This window comes from Ranitomeya imitator, chromosome 2, assembly GCF_032444005.1.
Source record: "Ranitomeya imitator isolate aRanImi1 chromosome 2, aRanImi1.pri, whole genome shotgun sequence".
In the NCBI taxonomy this organism is placed as follows: domain Eukaryota; kingdom Metazoa; phylum Chordata; class Amphibia; order Anura; family Dendrobatidae; genus Ranitomeya; species Ranitomeya imitator.
This window is the reverse complement of record NC_091283.1, coordinates 154,412,930-154,433,389: the sequence shown is the minus strand read 5'-3', so window position 1 is coordinate 154,433,389 and position 20,460 is coordinate 154,412,930. Positions and strand designations below refer to the sequence as shown.

Below are 20,460 nucleotides of genomic sequence, written 5' to 3'. Positions count from 1 at the left end.
TTATCTGGCTTCAGGTGTGATTTTCATATCGCCCACACCTGTTTCTTGCCACCGGCGAGTTTGAACAAGCATCACATGCTTGAAACAAAAGTTGGTTGCTCACAATTTTTGGAAAAGTGCCAACAATTTTGTCCAGTCCATTTTTGGGGTTGTGTGTGAAATCATGTCCAATATACCTTTTCTTCTATTTTTTTTGTATTGTTCCATTATACACAGAGGAAATAAACAGGTGCATAAAAAAAAAGTGTAGGTGTAATAATTTTCTAGGAGAAATACTTAATTTTCTGGAATAGTTTCAAGGGCGCCAACACTTTTGGCATTGAGTGTATTTCACTGCATTAGTATGTGATGTCACTGCATTATATAGTAATATGTCAGTGCATTAGCATGTGAGGACTTTTTCAGGTGGCAGCCACCAATACGGCCAAGGCTCTAGTCACATCTGACTCAGGGTTTCCATCATGAATAAAAAAACAAATTATAGTAAATTTGTTTTTGAAGCCCCGCCCTCCTGTTAAGCCACACCCACAAGAGTGCTAAAAGTGTCTGTGATGACGTCCGCTGTCTGCACATGTCTGACTGTTCCGCTTCTCAGATGACTGATCTCCCAGGTCCATGATTCTCTTTCTCTAGGGGCTTTCAAACTCTACGATCTGGATAACGACGGCTACATCACACGGAACGAGATGCTGGACATAGTGGATGCCATCTACCAGATGGTGGTAAGATTCCCAGACCCTGACACTGCGGGGTTCCCCCGTACACATATCGGCGGGGCTCCCCCGTACACATATCGGCTGATTGCCTTCCTGCATTACTCTGCATGCTTGCTATAGTCCCCAGCAGCTGGACACGACCGGATAATTGTCAAACACCATGTCGGTTACTTCTTACTATATAATTGTCACAGACTGTATGTAAAGGAGAACTCCAGGGGTCGATGACACAGTACTTTATAGGGGAAAGAATGCCTCCCTAGGGGGGTTTACATTAATACGTCTGTTCCTTGCAGGGGAACACAGTGGAGCTTCCTGAGGAGGAGAACACCCCAGAGAAGAGGGTAGACCGGATCTTTGCGATGATGGACAAGGTGAGAGAAGCAAACGAGAGAGTTCTTTTAAGACATTTCTATGCTCCTTAATGGAGCTTGCGGAAATCCCACCCAAAAAAAACCCCCACTTCAAATAAATGAGAAATCTGCCTTCCATCAGGAGCCGATATTAACCCTTGTTGCACTTTCTTTCCAGAACTCAGATGGTAAGCTTACCCTGCAGGAGTTTCAGGAAGGATCAAAGGCAGACCCCTCAATTGTGCAAGCGCTATCACTATACGACGGGCTGGTATAGGGACCGCCAACCACCACTGTGTGTAAGTCATTAATTGTAGCTGGTGTCTGGGATTGGGAGGATCCAGATTATCATCCACTAATGGGAAGATCTGGTTGGACTTGCACTGTTAGTCTACCTCTTGTAGGACTACAAGTTCCAGAAACTCCTTCCAACACATCACTGGTGCCCTTTTGCGGTGCAGGGGAAGGTGTTTGCATTGAGGAACTCTGGTGTCACTTGCAATGCACTTCTGGAAATGGGGCGAGTATAGGATGTGTGGGGGCTACTGTGGACCCTCGTGTCACATTATAGGAGCACTGATCCTATAATATGATCCCACAGACATCCACTTCCAAATCTGCATCAACCGTGTAGATTCTGCACGAGAAATTCTCATGTTAGATCTCAGGGAATGGGATCCTGCTCTTATAATGCAGATTTCTGGCCATGCTACTGACTACAGCATGCTGTACAAAGCAGCCCAGGAGTTGTCAGTTCTCCTCCGGCATCGGTGCAGACCCCATCTTCTGTGCTGATAAACACTAACAGGGGCCTCCCTTGGGAATCGTCAGCCGCCCGGCCTTCACAGCTCCATGTCACAATATGAGCTGTCCTACATAGCACTGTGTGAAATCCCAAGGAAAAGACTGTGCTGGTGACAGCCGCAAGTGACTGTAACCAGATGAAACCATCGAAAACAGAGAAAGGAAGACTCAGTATAACCATAGCATGACCACAAGGGGGCGCTGCAGAGCCATAGCACAAAGTATCATAATAAGTTACAGCGGGTACGTAAAGTATTCAGACCCGTTTGCAAAAATTTCTACATTTGTTTTTTTTTTTTCAGTCAAGATGGGGTGCAGAGTGAACATTAATGAGAAAAAATTAACTTTTTTAATTTACCAAATGGCTGCAATGAAACAAACAGTGAAAAATGTAAAGGTGTCTGAATACTTTCCGTACCCACTGTATATCAGTACCACAGCGTTATAAGAGGCCGGTATGAGTCACATATGGTGTAATGTCTGGAGGATATATCAGTACTGGAGCGTTATAAGAGGGGCTGGTATCAGTCACATATGGTGTAATGTCTGGAGGATATATCAGTACTGGAGCGTTATAAGAGACTGATATCAGTCACATGGTGTAATGTCTGGAGGTTATATCAGTACTGGAGCTGTTATGATACGGTGGTCTAGGAGCAACATGGAACGAGCTCTGAAGGAAGTGGTAACTATACTGACCGCAGTCCCTAAGCTCAACACAACACTAGAAGTAGCCGTGGAATGCTCCTAACTCTCCCTAGGCATCTCGTCACAGCCTAAGAGCTAACTACCCCTAAAGAACGAAGCAGGAAAGCTATCTTGCCTCAGAGAAAATCCCCAAAGGATAGATTAGCCCCCCACAAATAATGACTGTGAGTGGAGAGGGAAAAGACATACACAGAATGAAACCAGGATTTGCACAGGAGGCCAGTCTAGCTAAATAGATAGGACAGGATGGAATACTGTGCGGTCAGTAACATAGTAACATAGTTAGTAAGGCCGAAAAAAGACATTTGTCCATCCAGTTCAGCCTATATTCCATCATAATAAATCCCCAGATCTACGTCCTTCTACAGAACCTAATTGTATGATACAATATTGTTCTGCTCCAGGAAGACATCCAGGCCTCTCTTGAACCCCTCGACTGAGTTCGCCATCACCACCTCCTCAGGCAAGCAATTCCAGATTCTCACTGCCCTAACAGTAAAGAATCCTCTTCTATGTTGGTGGAAAAACCTTCTCTCCTCCAGACACAGAGAATGCCCCCTTGTGCCCGTCACCTTCCTTGGTATAAACAGATCCTCAGCGAGATATTTGTATTGTCCCCTTATATACTTATACATGGTTATTAGATCGCCCCTCAGTCGTCTTTTTTCTAGACTAAATAATCCTAATTTCGCTAATCTATCTGGGTATTGTAGTTCTCCCATCCCCTTTATTAATTTTGTTGCCCTCCTTTGTACTCTCTCTAGTTCCATTATATCCTTCCTGAGCACCGGTGCCCAAAACTGGACACAGTACTCCATGTGCGGTCTAACTAGGGATTTGTACAGAGGCAGTATAATGCTCTCATCATGTGTATCCAGACCTCTTTTAATGCACCCCATGATCCTGTTTGCCTTGGCAGCTGCTGCCTGGCACTGGCTGCTCCAGGTAAGTTTATCATTAACTAGGATCCCCAAGTCCTTCTCCCTGTCAGATTTACCCAGTGGTTTCCCATTCAGTGTGTAATGGTGACATTGATTCCTTCTTCCCATGTGTATAACCTTACATTTATCATTGTTAAACCTCATCTGCCACCTTTCAGCCCAAGTTTCCAACTTATCCAGATCCATCTGTAGCAGAATACTATCTTCTCTTGTATTAACTGCTTTACATAGTTTTGTATCATCTGCAAATATCGATATTTTACTGTGTAAACCTTCTACCAGATCATTAATGAATATGTTGAAGAGAACAGGTCCCAATACTGACCCCTGCGGTACCCCACTGGTCACAGCGACCCAGTTAGAGACTATACCATTTATAACCACCCTCTGCTTTCTATCACTAAGCCAGTTACTAACCCATTTACACACAATTTCCCCCAGACCAAGCATTCTCATTTTGTGTACCAACCTCTTGTGCGGCACGGTATCAAACGCTTTGGAAAAATCGAGATATACCACGTCCAATGACTCACCGTGGTCCAGCCTATAGCTTACCTCTTCATAAAAACTGATTAGATTGGTTTGACAGGAGCGATTTCTCATAAACCCATGCTGATATGGAGTTAAACAGTTATTCTCATTGAGATAATCCAGAATAACATCCCTCAGAAACCCTTCAAATATTTTACCAACAATAGAGGTTAGACTTACTGGCCTATAATTTCCAGGTTCACTTTTAGAGCCCTTTTTGAATATTGGCACCACATTTGCTATGCGCCAATCCTGCGGAACAGACCCTGTCGCTATAGAGTCCCTAAAAATAAGAAATAATGGTTTATCTATTACATTACTTAGTTCTCTTAGTACTCGTGGGTGTATGCCATCCGGACCCGGAGATTTATCTATTTTAATCTTATTTAGCCGGTTTCGCACCTCTTCTTGGGTTAGATTGGTGACCCTTAATATAGGGTTTTCATTGTTTCTTGGGATTTCACCTAGCATTTCATTTTCCACCGTGAATACCGTGGAGAAGAAGGTGTTTAATATGTTAGCTTTTTCCTCGTCATCTACAACCATTCTTTCCTCACTATTTTTTAAGGGGCCTACATTTTCAGTTTTTATTCTTTTACTATTGATATAGTTGAAGAACAGTTTGGGATTAGTTTTACTCTCCTTAGCAATGTGCTTCTCTGTTTCCTTTTTGGCAGCTTTAATTAGTTTTTTAGATAAAGTATTTTTCTCCCTATAGTTTTTTAGAGCTTCAATGGTGCCATCCTGCTTTAGTAGTGCAAATGCTTTCTTTTTACTGTTAATTGCCTGTCTTACTTCTTTGTTTAGCCACATTGGGTTTTTCCTATTTCTAGTCCTTTTATTCCCACAAGGTATAAACCGCTTACACTGCCTATTTAGGATGTTCTTAAACATTTCCCATTTATTATCTGTATTCTCATTTCTGAGGATATTGTCCCAGTCTACCAGATTAAGGGCATCTCTAAGCTGGTAAAACTTTGCCTTCCTAAAGTTCAGTGTTTTTGTGACTCCCTGACAAGTCCCCCTAGTGAAAGACAGGTGAAACTGTACAATATTGTGGTCGCTATTTCCTAGATGCCCGACCACCTGCAGATTTGTTATTCTGTCAGGTCTATTAGATAGTATTAGGTCTAAAAGTGCTGCTCCTCTGGTTGGATTCTGCACCAATTGTGAAAGATAATTTTTCTTGGTTATTAGCAGAAACCTGTTGCCTTTATGGGTTTCACAGGTTTCTGTTTCCCAGTTAATATCCGGGTAGTTAAAGTCCCCCATAACCAGGACCTCATTATGGATTGCAGCTTCATCTATCTGCTTTAGAAGTAGACTTTCCATGGTTTCTGTTATATTTGGGGGTTTGTAACAGACCCCAATGAGAATTTTGTTACCATTTTTCCCTCCATGAATTTCGACCCATATGGACTCGACATCCTCATTTCCTTCGCTAATATCCTCCCTTAAAGTGGACTTTAGACAAGACTTTACATAGAGACAAACCCCTCCTCCTCTCCGATTTTTACGATCCTTTCTAAACAGACTGTAACCCTGTAAGTTAACTGCCCAGTCATAGCTTTCATCTAACCATGTCTCGGTTATTCCCACTATGTCAAAGTTACCTGTAGATATTTCTGCTTCTAGTTCCTCCATCTTGTTTGTCAGGCTTCTGGCGTTTGCAAGCATGCAGTTTAGAGGATTTTGTTTTGTTCCAATCTCCTCGCTGTGGATTGTTTTAGAAATGTTCTTACCTCCCTTCTGAGTATGTTTTCCTGGATCTTCTTTGTTCAAGTCTAATGTTTTAAACACTACATATTAAACACTACAAAAATCCACGCAGAGTATACAAAAAACCTCCACACCTGACTAAAGGTGTGGAGGGCAAATCTGCCTCCCAGAGCTTCCAGCAAGACAGAATTAATTCACACTGATAAGCTGGACGAACATAGAAAGCACAGAATGGATAAGTCCACAATCTATGGACAGAAAAGAGCAAGCAAAAACTTAGCTTTGCTGAACTGGTCAGAATAACAGGGAACTCCAAAGAGATGTGAATCCAACCAGGAACCATTTACAAGTGGCACTGGCTGAAGAAAGAGCCAGGCCTAAATAGCCGAGCAGAAGAGACAATAAGTGGAGGCAGCTGATGACAGCTAACTCCAAGGAGCAGCCATACCACTAGAAACCACAAGAGGGAGCCCAAGAGCAGAACTCACAAAAGTGCCACTTACAACCACCGGAGGGAGCCCAAGAGCGGAATTCACAACAGAACCCCCCCCCCCCCTTGAGGAGAGCTCACCGAACCCTCACCAGAGCCCCCAGGCTGATCAGGACGAGCCAAGTGAAAAGCCACGAACCAAATCGGTGGCATGGACATCGGAGGCAACAACCCAAGAATTATCCTCCTGGCCATAACCCTTCCAGTTGACAAGATACTGAAGCCTCCGCCTCGAAAAACGAGAATCCAAAATCTTCTCAACCTCATATTCCAACTCTCCCTCAACCAACACCGGGGCAGGAGGGTCAACCGAGGGAACAACGGGCACCACATATCTCCACAAGAAAGATCTATGGAAAACATTATGAATGGCAAAAGAGGCTGGAAGAGCCAAACGAAAAGACACCGGATTAATAATTTCAGAAATTTTATAAGGACCAATAAACCGAGGCTTAAACTTAGGAGAAGAAACCGTCATAGGAACATGACGAGAAGACAACCAAACCAAATCCCCCACACGAAGCCGGGGACCAACACACCGACGGCGGTTAGCAAAATGTTGAGCCCTTTCCTGAGACAACGTCAAATTGTCCACCACATGAGTCCAAATCTGCTGCAGCCTGTCCACCACAGAATCAACACCAGGACAATGAGAAGGCTCAACCTGCCCAGAAGGAAAACGAGGATGAAAACCAAAATTACAAAAGAAAGGTGAAACTAAAGTAGCCGAACTAGCCCGATTATTAAGGGCAAACTCGGCCAATGGCAAGAAAGACACCCAATCATTCAGACACAATATTCTCCAGAATGCTATGCAAACGAACCACATGCTGAAAAAATAATGGAACCAGATCTGAGGAGGAAGGCAACGGTACCAGATGGACCATTTTAGAGAACCGGTCACAAACAACCCACATAACAGACATCTTCTGGGAAACAGGAAGATCCGAAATAAAATCCATGGAAATATGCGTCCAGGGCCTCTCAGGGACCGGCAAAGGCAAAAGCAACCCACTAGTGCGGGAACAGCAAGGCTTGGCCCGGGCGCAAGTCCCACAGGACTGCACAAAGGCACGCACATCGCGCGACAAGGAAGGCCACCAAAAGGACCTAGCAACCAAATCTCTGGTACCAAAAATCCCAGGATGACCAGCCAACACTGAACAATGAACCTCAGAAATTACCTTACTTTTCCATCTATCAGGAACAAACAGCTTCCCCACTGGACAGCGGTCAGGCCTATCAGCCTGAAATTCCTGAAGCACCCGCCGCAAATCAGGGGAGATAGCAGAAAAAATCACCCCCTCCTTAAGAATGCCAACCGGCTCAAGGACTCCAGGAGAATCAGGCGAAAAACTCCTAGAGAGGGCATCAGCCTTAACATTCTTAGATCCGGAAGATACGAGACCACAAAATCAAAGCGGGAGAAAAACAGGGACCATCGAGCCTGTCTAGGATTCAGCCGCTTGGCCGACTCAAGGTAAATCAGATTCTTATGATCGGTCAGGACCACAACACGGTGTTTAGCTCCCTCAAGCCAATGTCGCCACTCCTCAAACGCCCACTTCATAGCCAACAACTCCCGATTGCCGACATCATAATTGCGTTCCGCAGGCGAAAACTTTCTGGAAAAAAAAAAGCACACGGTTTCATCAAAGAACCATCAGACTCCCTCTGAGACAAAACGGCCCCTGCCCCAATCTCAGAAGCGTCGACCTCAACCTGAAAAGGAAGAGAAACATCCGGCTGACGCAACACAGGGGCAGAAGTAAATCGGCGTTTAAGCTCCTGAAAGGCCTCAACAGCCTCAGAGGATCAATTCGTCACATCAGCGCCTTTCTTCGTCAAATCAGTAAGGGGCTTAACCACACTGGAAAATTTGGCAATGAAACGGCGATAGAAATTAGCAAAGCCCAAAAATGTTTGAAGACCCTTCACAGATGTGGGTTGGATCCAGTCATGAATAGCTTGGACCTTAACAGGATCCATTTCTATAGACGAGGGAGAAAAAATAAAACCCAAAAAAGAGACCTTCTGAACTCCGAATAGGCACTTAGACCCCTTCACAAATAAAGCATTATCACGAAGGATCTGGAACACCATCCTGACCTGCTTCACATGAGACTCCCAATCATCGGAAAAAATCAAAATATCATCCAAATATACGACCATGAATTTATCAAGATAATTGCGGAAAATATCATGCATGAAAGACTGGAACACAGATGGAGCATTAGAGAGCCCAAATGGCATCACAAGGTTTTCAAAATGGCCTTCAGGCGTATTAAATGCAGTTTTCCATTCGTCACCCTGTTTAATACGAGCAAGATTATATGCCCCTCGGAGGTCAATCTTAGTAAACCAACTAGCCCCCTTAATCTGAGCAAACAAATCAGTAAGCAAAGGCAAGGGGTATTGGAATTTGACCGTGATCTTATTAAGAAGATGATAATCAATACAGGGTCTCAAGGAGCCATCCTTCTTAGCAACAAAAAAGAAACCCGCTCCCAATGGTGACGAAGAGGGCCGAATATGCCCCTTCTCCAAAGACTCCTAAACATAACTCCGCATGGCGGCATGCTCTGGCACAGACAGATTGAAAAGTCGGCCCTTAGGGAACTTGCAACCAGGAATCAAGTTAATAGCACAATCACAGTCCCTGTGCGGAGGAAGGGAACTGGACTTGGGCTCATCAAATACATCCTGGAAAACCGACAAAAACTCAGGGATCTCAGAAGAGGGGGAAGAGGAAATTGACATCAAAGGAACGTCACTATGTACTCCTCGACAACCCCAACTAGTCACCGACATAGTTTTCCAATCAGCACCAGATTATGTTCCTGTAACCATGGAAATCCCAGTACAACATCATCATGCAGGTTATGCAACACCAGAAAACGGCAATCTTCCTGATGTGCAGGAGCCATGTACATAGTCATCTGTGTCCAGTACTGAGGTTTATCCTTGGCCAAGGGTGTAGCATCAATACCCCCTCAAAGGAATAGGGCTCTGCAAAGGCTGCAAGGAAAAACCACAGCGCCTGGCGAATTCTAAGTCCATTAAGTTCAGGGCAGCGCCTGAATCCACAAATGCCATGACAGAAAAGGACGACAATGAGCAAATCAGGGTCACAGATAAGAGAAATTTAGGCTGTATAGTACTAATGGTAACAGACCTAGCGACTCTCTTAGTACGCTTAGGGCAATCAGAGATAACATGAGCCGAATCACCACAGTAAAAACACAGCCTATGCTGACGTCTGAATTCCTGCCATTCTACTCTAGTCAAAATCCTATCACATTGCATAGGTTCAGGACTTTACTCAGAGGATACTGCCATATGGTGCACAACTTTGCGCTCGCGCAGACGCTGATCTATCTGAATGGCTAGAGACATAGATTCGCTCAAACTGGCAGGCGTAGGAAAGCCCACCATAACATCTTTAAGGGTTTCAGAAATACCTTTTCTGAAAATAGCAGCCAGAGCCTCTTCATTCCATTTAGTAAGCACAGACCATTTTCTAAATTTCTGGCAGTATAACTCTGCCGCTTCCTGACCTTGGCACAAGGCCAACAGGGTTTTTTTCTGCATGATCCACAGAATTAGGTTCGTCATACAATAATCCGAGCGCTTGAAAAAATGCATCTACATTCAATAATGCCGGATCCCCTGTTTCAAGAGAAAAAGCCCAGTCTTGAGGGTCACCACGCAGCAAGGATATGATGATTTTTACTTGCTGAATGGGATCACCAGAAGAACGGGGTTTCAAAGCAAAAAACAATTTGCAGTTATTTTTAAAGTTCAAAAACTTGGATCTGTCACCAAAAAACAAATCAGGAGTAGGAATTCTAGGCTCTAAAGCCGGAGTCTGGACAACATAGTCCTGGATACTCTGTACTCTTGCAGCAAGTTGATCCACATGAGAAAACAAACCCTGAACATCCATGCCAAAGCATATATCCTGAACCAACCAGATATCAAGAGGAAAAAAAAGACAAACCAGAGCACAGAAAAAAAAATGGTTCAGAACTTTCTTTTCCTTCTTTTGAGATGCATTTAATTCATTTTTGGCCACTTGTACTGTTATGATACGGTGGTCTAGGAGCAACATGGAACGAGCTCTGAAGGAAGTGGTAACTGTACTGACCACAGTCCCTAAGCTCAACACAACACTAGAAGTAGCCGTGGAATGCTCCTAACTCTCCCTAGGCATCTCGTCACAGCCTAAGAGCTAACTACCCCTAAAGAAAGAAGCAGGAAAGCTATCGTGCCTCAGAGAAAATCCCCAAAGGATAGATTAGCCCCCCACAAATAATGACTGTGAGTGGAGAGGGAAAAGACATACACAGAATGAAACCAGGATGAGCACAGGAGGCCAGTCTAGCTAAATAGATAGGACAGGATGGAATACTGTGCGGTCAGTATTAAACACTACAAAAATCCACGCAGAGTATACAAAAAATCTCCACACCTGACTAAAGGTGTGGAGGGCAAATCTGCCTCCCAAAGCTTCCAGCAAGACAGAATTAATTCACACTGATAAGCTGGACGAACATAGAAAGCACAGAATGGATAAGTCCACAATCTATGGACAGAAAAGAGCAAGCAAAAACTTAGCTTTGCTGAACTGGTCAGGATAACAGGGAACTCCAAAGAGATGTGAATCCAACCAGGAACCATTTACAAGTGGCACTGGCTGAAAGAGCCAGGCCTAAATAGCCGAGCAGAAGAGACGATAAGTGGAGGCAGCTGATGACAGCTAACTCCAAGGAGCAGCCATACCACTAGAAACCACAAGAGGGAGCCCAAGAGCAGAACTCACAAAAGTTCCACTTACAACCACCGGAGGGAGCCCAAGAGCGGAATTCACAACATGGAGCGTTATAAGAGACTGCTATCAGTCACATATGGTGTAATGTCTGGAGGATATATCAGTACCTGAGCGTTATAAGAGAGGCTGATATCAGTCACATATGGTGTAATGTCTGGAGGATATATCAGTACCTGAGCGTTATAAGAGGGGCTAATATCAGTTACATATGGTGTAATGTCTGGAGGATATATCAGTACTGGAGCGTTATATAAGGGGCTGATATCAGTCACATATGGTGTAATGTCTGGAGGATATATCAGTACTGGAGCGTTATAAGAGGGGCTGCTATCAGTCACATATGGTGTAATGTCTGGAGGTTATATCAGTACTGGAGCGTTATAAGAGACTGATATCAGTCACATATGGTATAATGTCTGGAGGATATATCAGTACCTGAGCGTTATAAGAGGGGCTAATATCAGTCACATATGGTGTAATGTCTGGAGGATATATCAGTACTGGAGCGTTATAAGAGACTGATATCAGGCACATATGGTGTAATGTCTGGAGGTTATATCAGTACTGGAGCGTTATAAGAGGGGCTAATATCAGTCACATACAGCTCTGGCAAAAATTAAGAGACAACTGCAAAGTTTTCATTTTCTCTGATTTTTCTCTTTATAGGTATATTTTTGAGTAAAATGTAATTTTTTCTTTTATTCTGCAAACTTCTGACAACATGTCTCCGAATTTCCAAGCAATAAATTATGTATTTATTTTCTGAAAAGGAGAAATGATCAAAATTTAAAAAAAACCCAGTGCTTTCAGGCCTCAAATAATGCAAAGAAAACAAGTTCATAATCATTTAGAAATAACAATCCTAATCTTTTAACTCAGGAAGAGTTCAGAAATTAATATTTTGTGGAATAACCATGATTTTTAATCACAGCTTTCATGCCTCTTGACATGCTTTCCACCAGTCTTTCACACTGCTCCTGGTGCAAAACTGTAAGCAGTTCTTCTCTGTTTGATGGCTTGTGACTATCCATCATCCTCTTGATTACATTCCAGAGGTCTTCAATGGGGTTCAGGTCTGGGCCAGCCATGACAGGGATTTGATGTGTTGGTCTCTTAATTTTTGCCAGAGCTGTTATGGGCGGCAGGAGTTCGATATGTCTGATCATTTGCTCTTTGTTGGTTATTTTATGTAAAGGTTCAGAAGAATTTTTTTAGGGTCTCTGCTTGATGCCAGTGATTTAATATATAGTTCTTCCCATCCAGATGCTGGGATTGTGCACAGACCTGATACCTATCCCCGCTGAGGGTGCATTATCTAGACCACCCTTTTCGCACCAATTTCTCTGCTGTGCTGAGGCTTTGCTACAATGTATCATTGCAGATAAAGGCTATACAGCGCACAATGACAACCTATCAACTGTGAGAGCAGGACAAGTGTCCAGTTTTCCTTCCCATGGGTTGTGTCTAGAATTCAACACGAATCAGCATTTGATCAAAAATGGGCAATAATAGACTCATCGCCCCAGGAATACCCCAAAATAGTTTTCAGCAGAGTTTTAGTTAACAGCTCCAGTTTTGTTTTCCGGTTTGCTGGGTTATCCCAGAAATGCCTTGTCTGTCGGTAAATATGTCCGGGGCTGGACTGTTGTACCATGCACTGCCCATGAGCATGGGTGGCGCTAATTCTGGAAGAAAGCAGCCATGTTCTTGTCCCATACTCCCCTTTAACCATTGGGTAATCTGACACCCCATAGTGGCCTGACCCCAATGGCAGCGGGATTTGCCAGCCACCGTCTCCCATGCTGCAGTCGGCAGTGCACTGGTCGTCAGCCGCCATATTGTGCTCACGTAGGCATTGCGGTTACCATTGAATCTGACACCCAGATGAGCCGCCTAAGTGTTGTGTCGGGTTCGCACAGTACCCAATATTAATTTATGCTCATTTTTAGATGTTTGTTCCTTCTTTTTTGCAGATGCCCCGAATACGAGTATCTTCCCTGTGCCACCAGACCAATGTCAGCAGCTTACCTTCCTCTTATCAATCACTCCCATACGGCGCCAGGACGAGAACACCCATGTTAACATGCCCTCTTCTTCCCAATCACCTTCGCCCAGCGCTGGCGGCCGGCAGGAGGCGCTGCAGCATCTGCCTGTGCGCCCGGATACCTGCCATGCTTCAGTTTTTACAGCATCCCGTCTCCTTCTTGCTGCTTCTTGTGTTATCTCGCACTCGGAGAGGATTACTTTATTCACAAGGATGAGCTGGCCCAAATCCCCAGGACCAAGGACCCCACCCCAGACCTCACAAATCCTCAAACTGTACCCCTGGAGGATCGTAAGAGGCGACGTCAGACTACAGACAAGGCCGTCCCACTCCTGCAGTATTTTATGAAGAAAAAAAAAAGACTTCTTGGGGTAAAAAAAAAAAAAAGGGAAGAGCAGCGAGCGGCCGCCACAGGGCGGTGTCCACCATGCTGAATTGTGCTTTTTTTTGTGAATATGTGATTTTTTTTTTATACATATATGTATAGCATATCTTTTTATTTATTTTGTATATATTTGTTGTGTCACAAGCTTTTGGGGCCGCGGAGGGTCATATTGGCTGCAATTCACTTTTCTTTTCACGGTACATTAACGCATTTTTATTTTATGCAAAAAAAAAGGTACCGACTCTGTATCTTTGAAAGTAAATTTGTAATTTTATTTTTTATTTTTTTATGATTTTCTTGTCCTGATATTTTTGTGTGCTGCAGAACAAGAAGTTACAAATATTCCCTAAGGAGTGAGAATTAAAAAAAAAAGGATTGTTCAGTTTATACTTTGTAGGTTTCTTTTTTAAGCTGAAAAAATGTAAATATAATAAGAAATTCTATAATATATATATATATATATATATATATATATATAAAAAAAATATATATATATATATACATATATATATATATATATATGTGTATGTATGTATGTATGTATGTATATGTATATATATATATATATATATATATATATATATATATATATATATATATATATATATATATATATATATATATATATATATATATATATATATATATATATATATATATATATACACACACACACATATACATACACACAGTACCTAGCTGTATCCACAAGGGGTGCTAGTGAGAACGGCTGTATCTACCTTAGGCCAGTCTCGCATGTCCAGATAATTCCGGTACCGGAGAAAACGAGAGCGGAGTTATCTATGTGCTCACGTAGGCCATCCGTGTGGGATCCGTGTGATGTCCGTGAGTACGTTTTTAGGATCCGTGTGCTGTCCGTGTATTGCAACAATTTTTACAATTTTAACCATGACAGGAAAAACGCACACGGTCAGCACACAGATGGCACACGGACAGCATCCGTATGCGGTACGTGTTTACACGGACCCATTGACTTTAATGGGTCCGTGTGATACGTGCATTCCCACAAACACTGACATGTCTCCATGTTTTTCAAACGGGCACACGGTCCGTGAAAACCCGCTGACATGTGCAGAGACACATTGATTTTAATCTACGTGAGTCAGTGTCTCCTGTACGTGAGGAAACTGTCACCTCACGTACCAGAACCACTGACGTGTAAAACCGGCCTTACCTGTGGTGGTGGGTACAGTCATTTTGAGGTTTTTCATGGCAGCAGAAAAGAAACCTATGAAATATAAAAAATGAACAAGTCATTAGGTTCTTCCTGGACTCCCCAAAAACAAAACCTTCATAAATAAAATGATTGTAACAGCAGCACAGCAAACCATCATCGTCCTGTGCGGCTGCCATATTATATTTAATAAAAACTACTTTGGGGATATTTATGGAGTTGGCCTTCTAGCAATTTACTATGACCTGCAGGATTTCTAGTAGAATTCAGATTTTTCCATCAGTCACAGACTGGATGTTGCAGCATCTGAAACGACTGGGTCGCTCCATCAGAGAAAGGCTTTGGATATATTAGGGAATTGCAAAATAAGCGAATGCATTCTGTGCAGTACGGAAACCTCCACATCAATCCATAAGGGTACCGTCACACAGTGGCATTTTGATCGCTACGACGGCACGATCCGTGACGCTCCAGCATCGTAACAATATCGCTCCAGCGTCGTAGACTGCTGTCACACTTTGCAATGTACAACGCTGGAGCGATAATTTCATGGCGTATGTGCGATGTAGAAGCCGTTGGTTACTATGCGCACATCGTATACAATATTGTGCACACCTTTGTTACACCATGCGATCATGCCGCCACAGCGGGACACTAGACGACGAAAGAAAGTTTCAAACGATCTGCTACGACGTACGATTCTCAGCGGGGTCCCTGATCGCAGGAGCGTGTCAGACACAGCGAGATCGCTGGAACGTCACGGATATATCGCTGGAACGTCACAAATCGTGCCGTCGTAGCGATCAAAATGCCACTGTGTGACGATACCCTTATCCGCACTGGATGATGGTGGCAGTAGTCTATACTAGTTTCTGAAGGAATGTGCCAATTCTGGTGGGGGCCAAACTCCGTCACTGGACCATTGCCAAAATAAGACCCCATTATCTGCTTGGTACATAAGCCCCCGGGGTCCTGAGAAGCGAGTGCATTATATCTGTATGTACCTCGGCGTTCCGATTATGCACCGTTTAACTCCCTTGCTGCTGGATAAGACCGTTATGAATGTAATATAGTGGTTAAGCCTTGGATGAAGACTGGTGCCCTCTTATAGAGCGGTGGTCTAGGACCCTCTAGCGACAGCTTCAGGACCACAAACGTGTGATATCAAAGGGCATATTAAACAATGCCAAAGACTCTGGCCATGGGTGCAGTGCTGCTGCCATTCTGGGGTCCGAATTGTCTGTAGCCCCCCCATAGGCTTCTATGGCTGAGCTTTGCTGCTGCGGAGGTCTTGCACATACCGCAGACGGCTCCAGTACTGGGCTCGCTCTGGGGCGATATCTTATCTGTGTGGCTTTGTATATAAATTCTTGGCTCATCCCGTCCTGAGATTTCTGATAAAGTCATGGCCAGCCCAGTCCAGACCCCAGAGCACGTCACCAGTAACATCACTGAGGAGGGGCACTGGCTCCACACAGTAAATAAAGTTTAATGGTTGTATAATGAAGCTCTCCACATTTCTAACAGTTCCTTGATTTATCTTTTTGAGCCTTTTTCTAAGGGCTCATACCCACTTGCTAGAAAACCATAACCTGGATCGCAAAAATTGGATGCAAACTATGCGACTGTCATGCGAGTTCAATGCGATTTTTTAATCGCACCATCCGTGTTACATCCGTATGACATCCGTATGCAATGTGTTTTTTTTCCTCAGGAACTATTTTTATACAATCATTTACATGACCATTTACAGTGTTCTATGCCACAGAATGGTAAGGTATCTGTTAAAAACGGACGGAAAACGGATGGTCCGTATTCCGTGCGTTTTTTTTTCTTGCACCCAATGACTTGCATTGGCGAGTCTCTTCCGAGACTCGCAGCAAATCGCAGCATGCTGCGATTTTTTTCTCAGTCCAATCATGGCTGAGAAATAAATCGCAAATGAGAGGTCACCTATTGAATAACATTCGTCCGAGTGCAATCCGATTTTTTATCGGATTGAACTCGTCCGTTTTGCTCGCAAGTGAGTATGAGCCCCGAGAGTAAAAGTTTGGGTTTTCAGCATTTTTTTTGCACCCTCTTTTAGATTAGGTCTTTTTTTTTTAGCACTTATAAGGTTTTTTTTTTTGCATTTGCCCAGTCTTTATTATCTAGATATTTTTGGCTAAATCATCACTTACGACTGTTAAGACCGACATAAAATATGCGGGGATTATCTTTGTATGTGAGGCAATCCTTGCATGCTTTGTGGCTGTCTAACAGCCGCAAAACATGGGGCCGCGGGGACTCAACATGTCGCTCGAGCACCCGCGATACTCAATGCATACCCAAGCACCCTAGGCAAACTCTAGTAACGAGCATTTGCGCTCATCGCTTCTAAAGGGCATAAACGGAACAAAAAAAAAAAGAGGCCAAAAAAAAAGCAGCTTTACACCAAAATCATCAAAAATTGTTGCCAGTTTGGACGTAAAATTTGCTAGTTCAAAAAGAAAGCCAGAACAAAACAAAAACGGAGCAGCAGTAATGTTGGATCTTTTGTCATCTGACCACCGTTTGCAAGTTGCAGTCTTTTGTCCCTGACTACAATGCTGCAGGTCGGATGCGCAAATTAACAAAAAGGGTGGGGTTAAATAACAGAGAAACCGCACCACACTAGTCTGTGGGTCATGTCTACGATTGCAGCTGGATTTCATGTAAAAAAAAAAAAAAAAAAAAAAAAAGGGGGTTTAGCTGAAATCTCAGACACAACTTGAGGGTGGCGCTGTTCTTAGAAGGAGCCATGTTTTTCTACTCCTGTACAACCTCTTTAATCTACCCCGTTACACCAGCACTTCGTGAACTGACCGAGTACACGCCAATCTTCTGTACCAACCTCTTTAATGAGCATTGGATGAGATTGGCATTCTTGGTAGCGGACAATGGGTCAGGTCTTGTCCAGAGCCGGTAAAGTTGGTGTAGTAGGGCCCGTTCACACAGGGTGCAGACACAGTGGATTTTCCGGATGGTAGCAGCATTGTGCATATGTTGTTATGAACCCCTATTTCATCTCTGGGCTGTAGACCATTGTCTATGGCAGGGATGTCAAACTGCATTCCTCGAGGGCCGCAAACCATGCGTGTTTTCAAGATTTCCTTAGCTTTGCACAAGGTGCTGCAATCATTATGTGTGTAGATGATTAAATTATCACCTGTGCAGTACAAGGAAATCCTGAAAACATGACCTGTTTGCAGCCCTTTAGGAATGCAGTTTGACACCCCTGGTCTATGGCATGTGGAGATTAGTTAATACTTGGGTTCCTGAATGCAATTAATGCTGGGACTTGTAGTTTTGCACCTGCTAAAATCTGTCCTCCTACAGTCACCACTAGGGGGAGTTCACTGTATTGAACTCAGTAATAAACCCTGAGCCCACCTTCCTCCGTCCCCCTCGATTTACAGACAGGTTTGAGCTGCAGGACAATTTCTGTTGTGAATGAAGCAACTTTCATGTGTTACTGTTCTCCCCGTGAACACATGTTCACAATGTAGGACGCCATAGTAAGTCCTATGCTGGGTTCGGTTGTGCAGAGGGGCTCAGGAGCCGAGTTACATAGTGGCAACCAAGGCTTGCACCGACCGCGGCTGCTTAACCATTTAAATACTGCTGTCTCTGACCGCGGCTTTTAAATTGCATTGGGTTCAAGCAGCCATAGACATGCCTGCATTGAGCCAATGGGAGTTGGGTCTGTATATACAGTATATATAACTATTTTTTTTTTTAAGTTTAAATCGTCCCCAGTTTAAAAAAAATATATAAATATTAATATACTTGGTATCGTCGCGTCTGTAAACATCCGATTTTTCAAAATTTAAAACAAAAATAATTTAAAGTATAAATTCAATGCAGGAAAAAAAAAATGTTTGGGCCTCAAATTTTGACACCAACCAAATTTTTTTATTTATTTTTTTTTTTTTTAATAAATTTCTGGGGGGTTTTAACCACTAAAATATTTATAAAAATTAGACAAGTTTGTTATAGCCGTATCTGTACTGACCCGGACAATTATATTACCAGGTCCTTTTTACCGCACAATGAGCGCCATAAATACAAAATAAAAACACAGAAAATCCCCTGTTCATGAAAGGGTTAACATAAATATAAATGATTTTCTGCATGCAGTGACGTCAGGTGCGGGAGACCTGAAACTTTGTGTTGGTCAAAGTGAAATACAATGCACCCTGACAGCAGAGTCTACAGCAAATGTGCAGCACGGTGTACCCAGCCGACATGGCGACCAGTGCACAATTCCATTAACCTGTCTAGTAGAATTCAGTACAGAGCCGCTGATGGCTGCAAGCTGGGACCTGGCATCCTCTGCAGCGTTACTGCAGGGAACAGCCCAGCCACTTCTTATAGTGTTAGTAATTAACAGCATGAATCTGCGTCATGTGGCCTGATCCTCCCTCCCCCATCCCCACTACACCAGTGTGTCCATACAAAAATTATGAGAATTGCCAGGTTAGCGGGCGTTACCACAAAGAATACATGTCAGCTTTTCATCTGCTTCCCTGTGGGGTGGCATTAGAATGGGTATCCCCAGCTGCTGCCCTCCACAGATATTACCTGCATGCCTTCTAATGTGTACAGTTATGAGAATCACCACCCTTTAATACCGAGTCATTCTAGGCCCAGCATACAGGACTGAGATCAGGACAGTACAGTTAGTGCTTTACCATGCACAAAATTAAAGTGGTCCACTGTGGCTAAATCTGTCATAAAGCATCTCTGTCAGAACCGGCAGATAAACTTCAGACTATCACGCTACTGGTATATATTAATATATGCAGTTTATTCACTACTATATATTAAGGTATGCAAATTATTCACTGCTGGTATATACTAATATATATAGTTTTTTCACTACTAGTATATATTAATATATGCAGTTTATTCACTACTAGAATATCTTAAGGTATGCAGTTTAAACTGCATATTAGTATATACCAGCAGTGAATAAACTGCATACCTTAATATATACTATTGAATAAACTGCATGTTAATATATACTAGTAGTGAATAGACTGCATATATTTGTATACATCAGCAGTGAATAAACCGCATACTTTTATACTAGTAGTGAATAAACTGCGCTGGTATATACTAATATATATAGTTTTTTCACTACTAGTATATATTAATATATGCAGTTTATTCACTACTAGAATATCTTAAGGTATGCAGTTTAAACTGCATATTAGTATATACCAGCAGTGAATAAACTGCATACCTTAATATATACTATTGAATAAACTGCATGTTAATATATACTAGTAGTGAATAGACTGCATATATTCGTATACATCAGCAGTGAATAAACCGCATACTTTTATACTAGTAGTGAATAAACTGCATATATTAGTATATACCAGCAGTGAATATTCACTACTTGCATATATTAATTTATGCAGTTTATTCACTACTATATATTACGATATGTCATTTACTCACTGCTGGTATATACTAATATCTGCAGTTTATTCAGTATATATATATATGGTTTATTGACTGCTGGTACATATTAATATCTACGGTTATTGACTGCTGGTACATATTAATATCTACGGTTTATTCACTGCTGGTACATATTAGTATATGCATTTTGTTCATTGCTGGTATATACCAATATATTGTTTATTCACTACTGGTACATATTAATGTATGCACTTTACTCACTGGTAGTATATACTGCTAGACGCAATTTATT

At 42.7% G+C, this 20,460-nt stretch overlaps 1 protein-coding gene across 1 annotated transcript in view; it reads left to right on the top strand.

Annotated features, from left to right (window-relative positions):
- Positions 1-13,992, top strand: part of NCS1 (neuronal calcium sensor 1) — a 75,535-nt gene extending 61,543 nt beyond the window's left edge. Inside the window, exons 5-8 of the mRNA XM_069747496.1 lie at positions 634-722; positions 1,013-1,090; positions 1,248-1,368; positions 13,067-13,992. Coding sequence (XP_069603597.1) covers positions 634-722; positions 1,013-1,090; positions 1,248-1,346 — 266 coding nt within the window. The 3' untranslated portion in view covers positions 1,347-1,368; positions 13,067-13,992. The remainder of the gene's footprint in view (positions 1-633; positions 723-1,012; positions 1,091-1,247; positions 1,369-13,066) is intronic.
- The last annotated feature ends 6,468 nt before the right edge of the window (positions 13,993-20,460 follow it).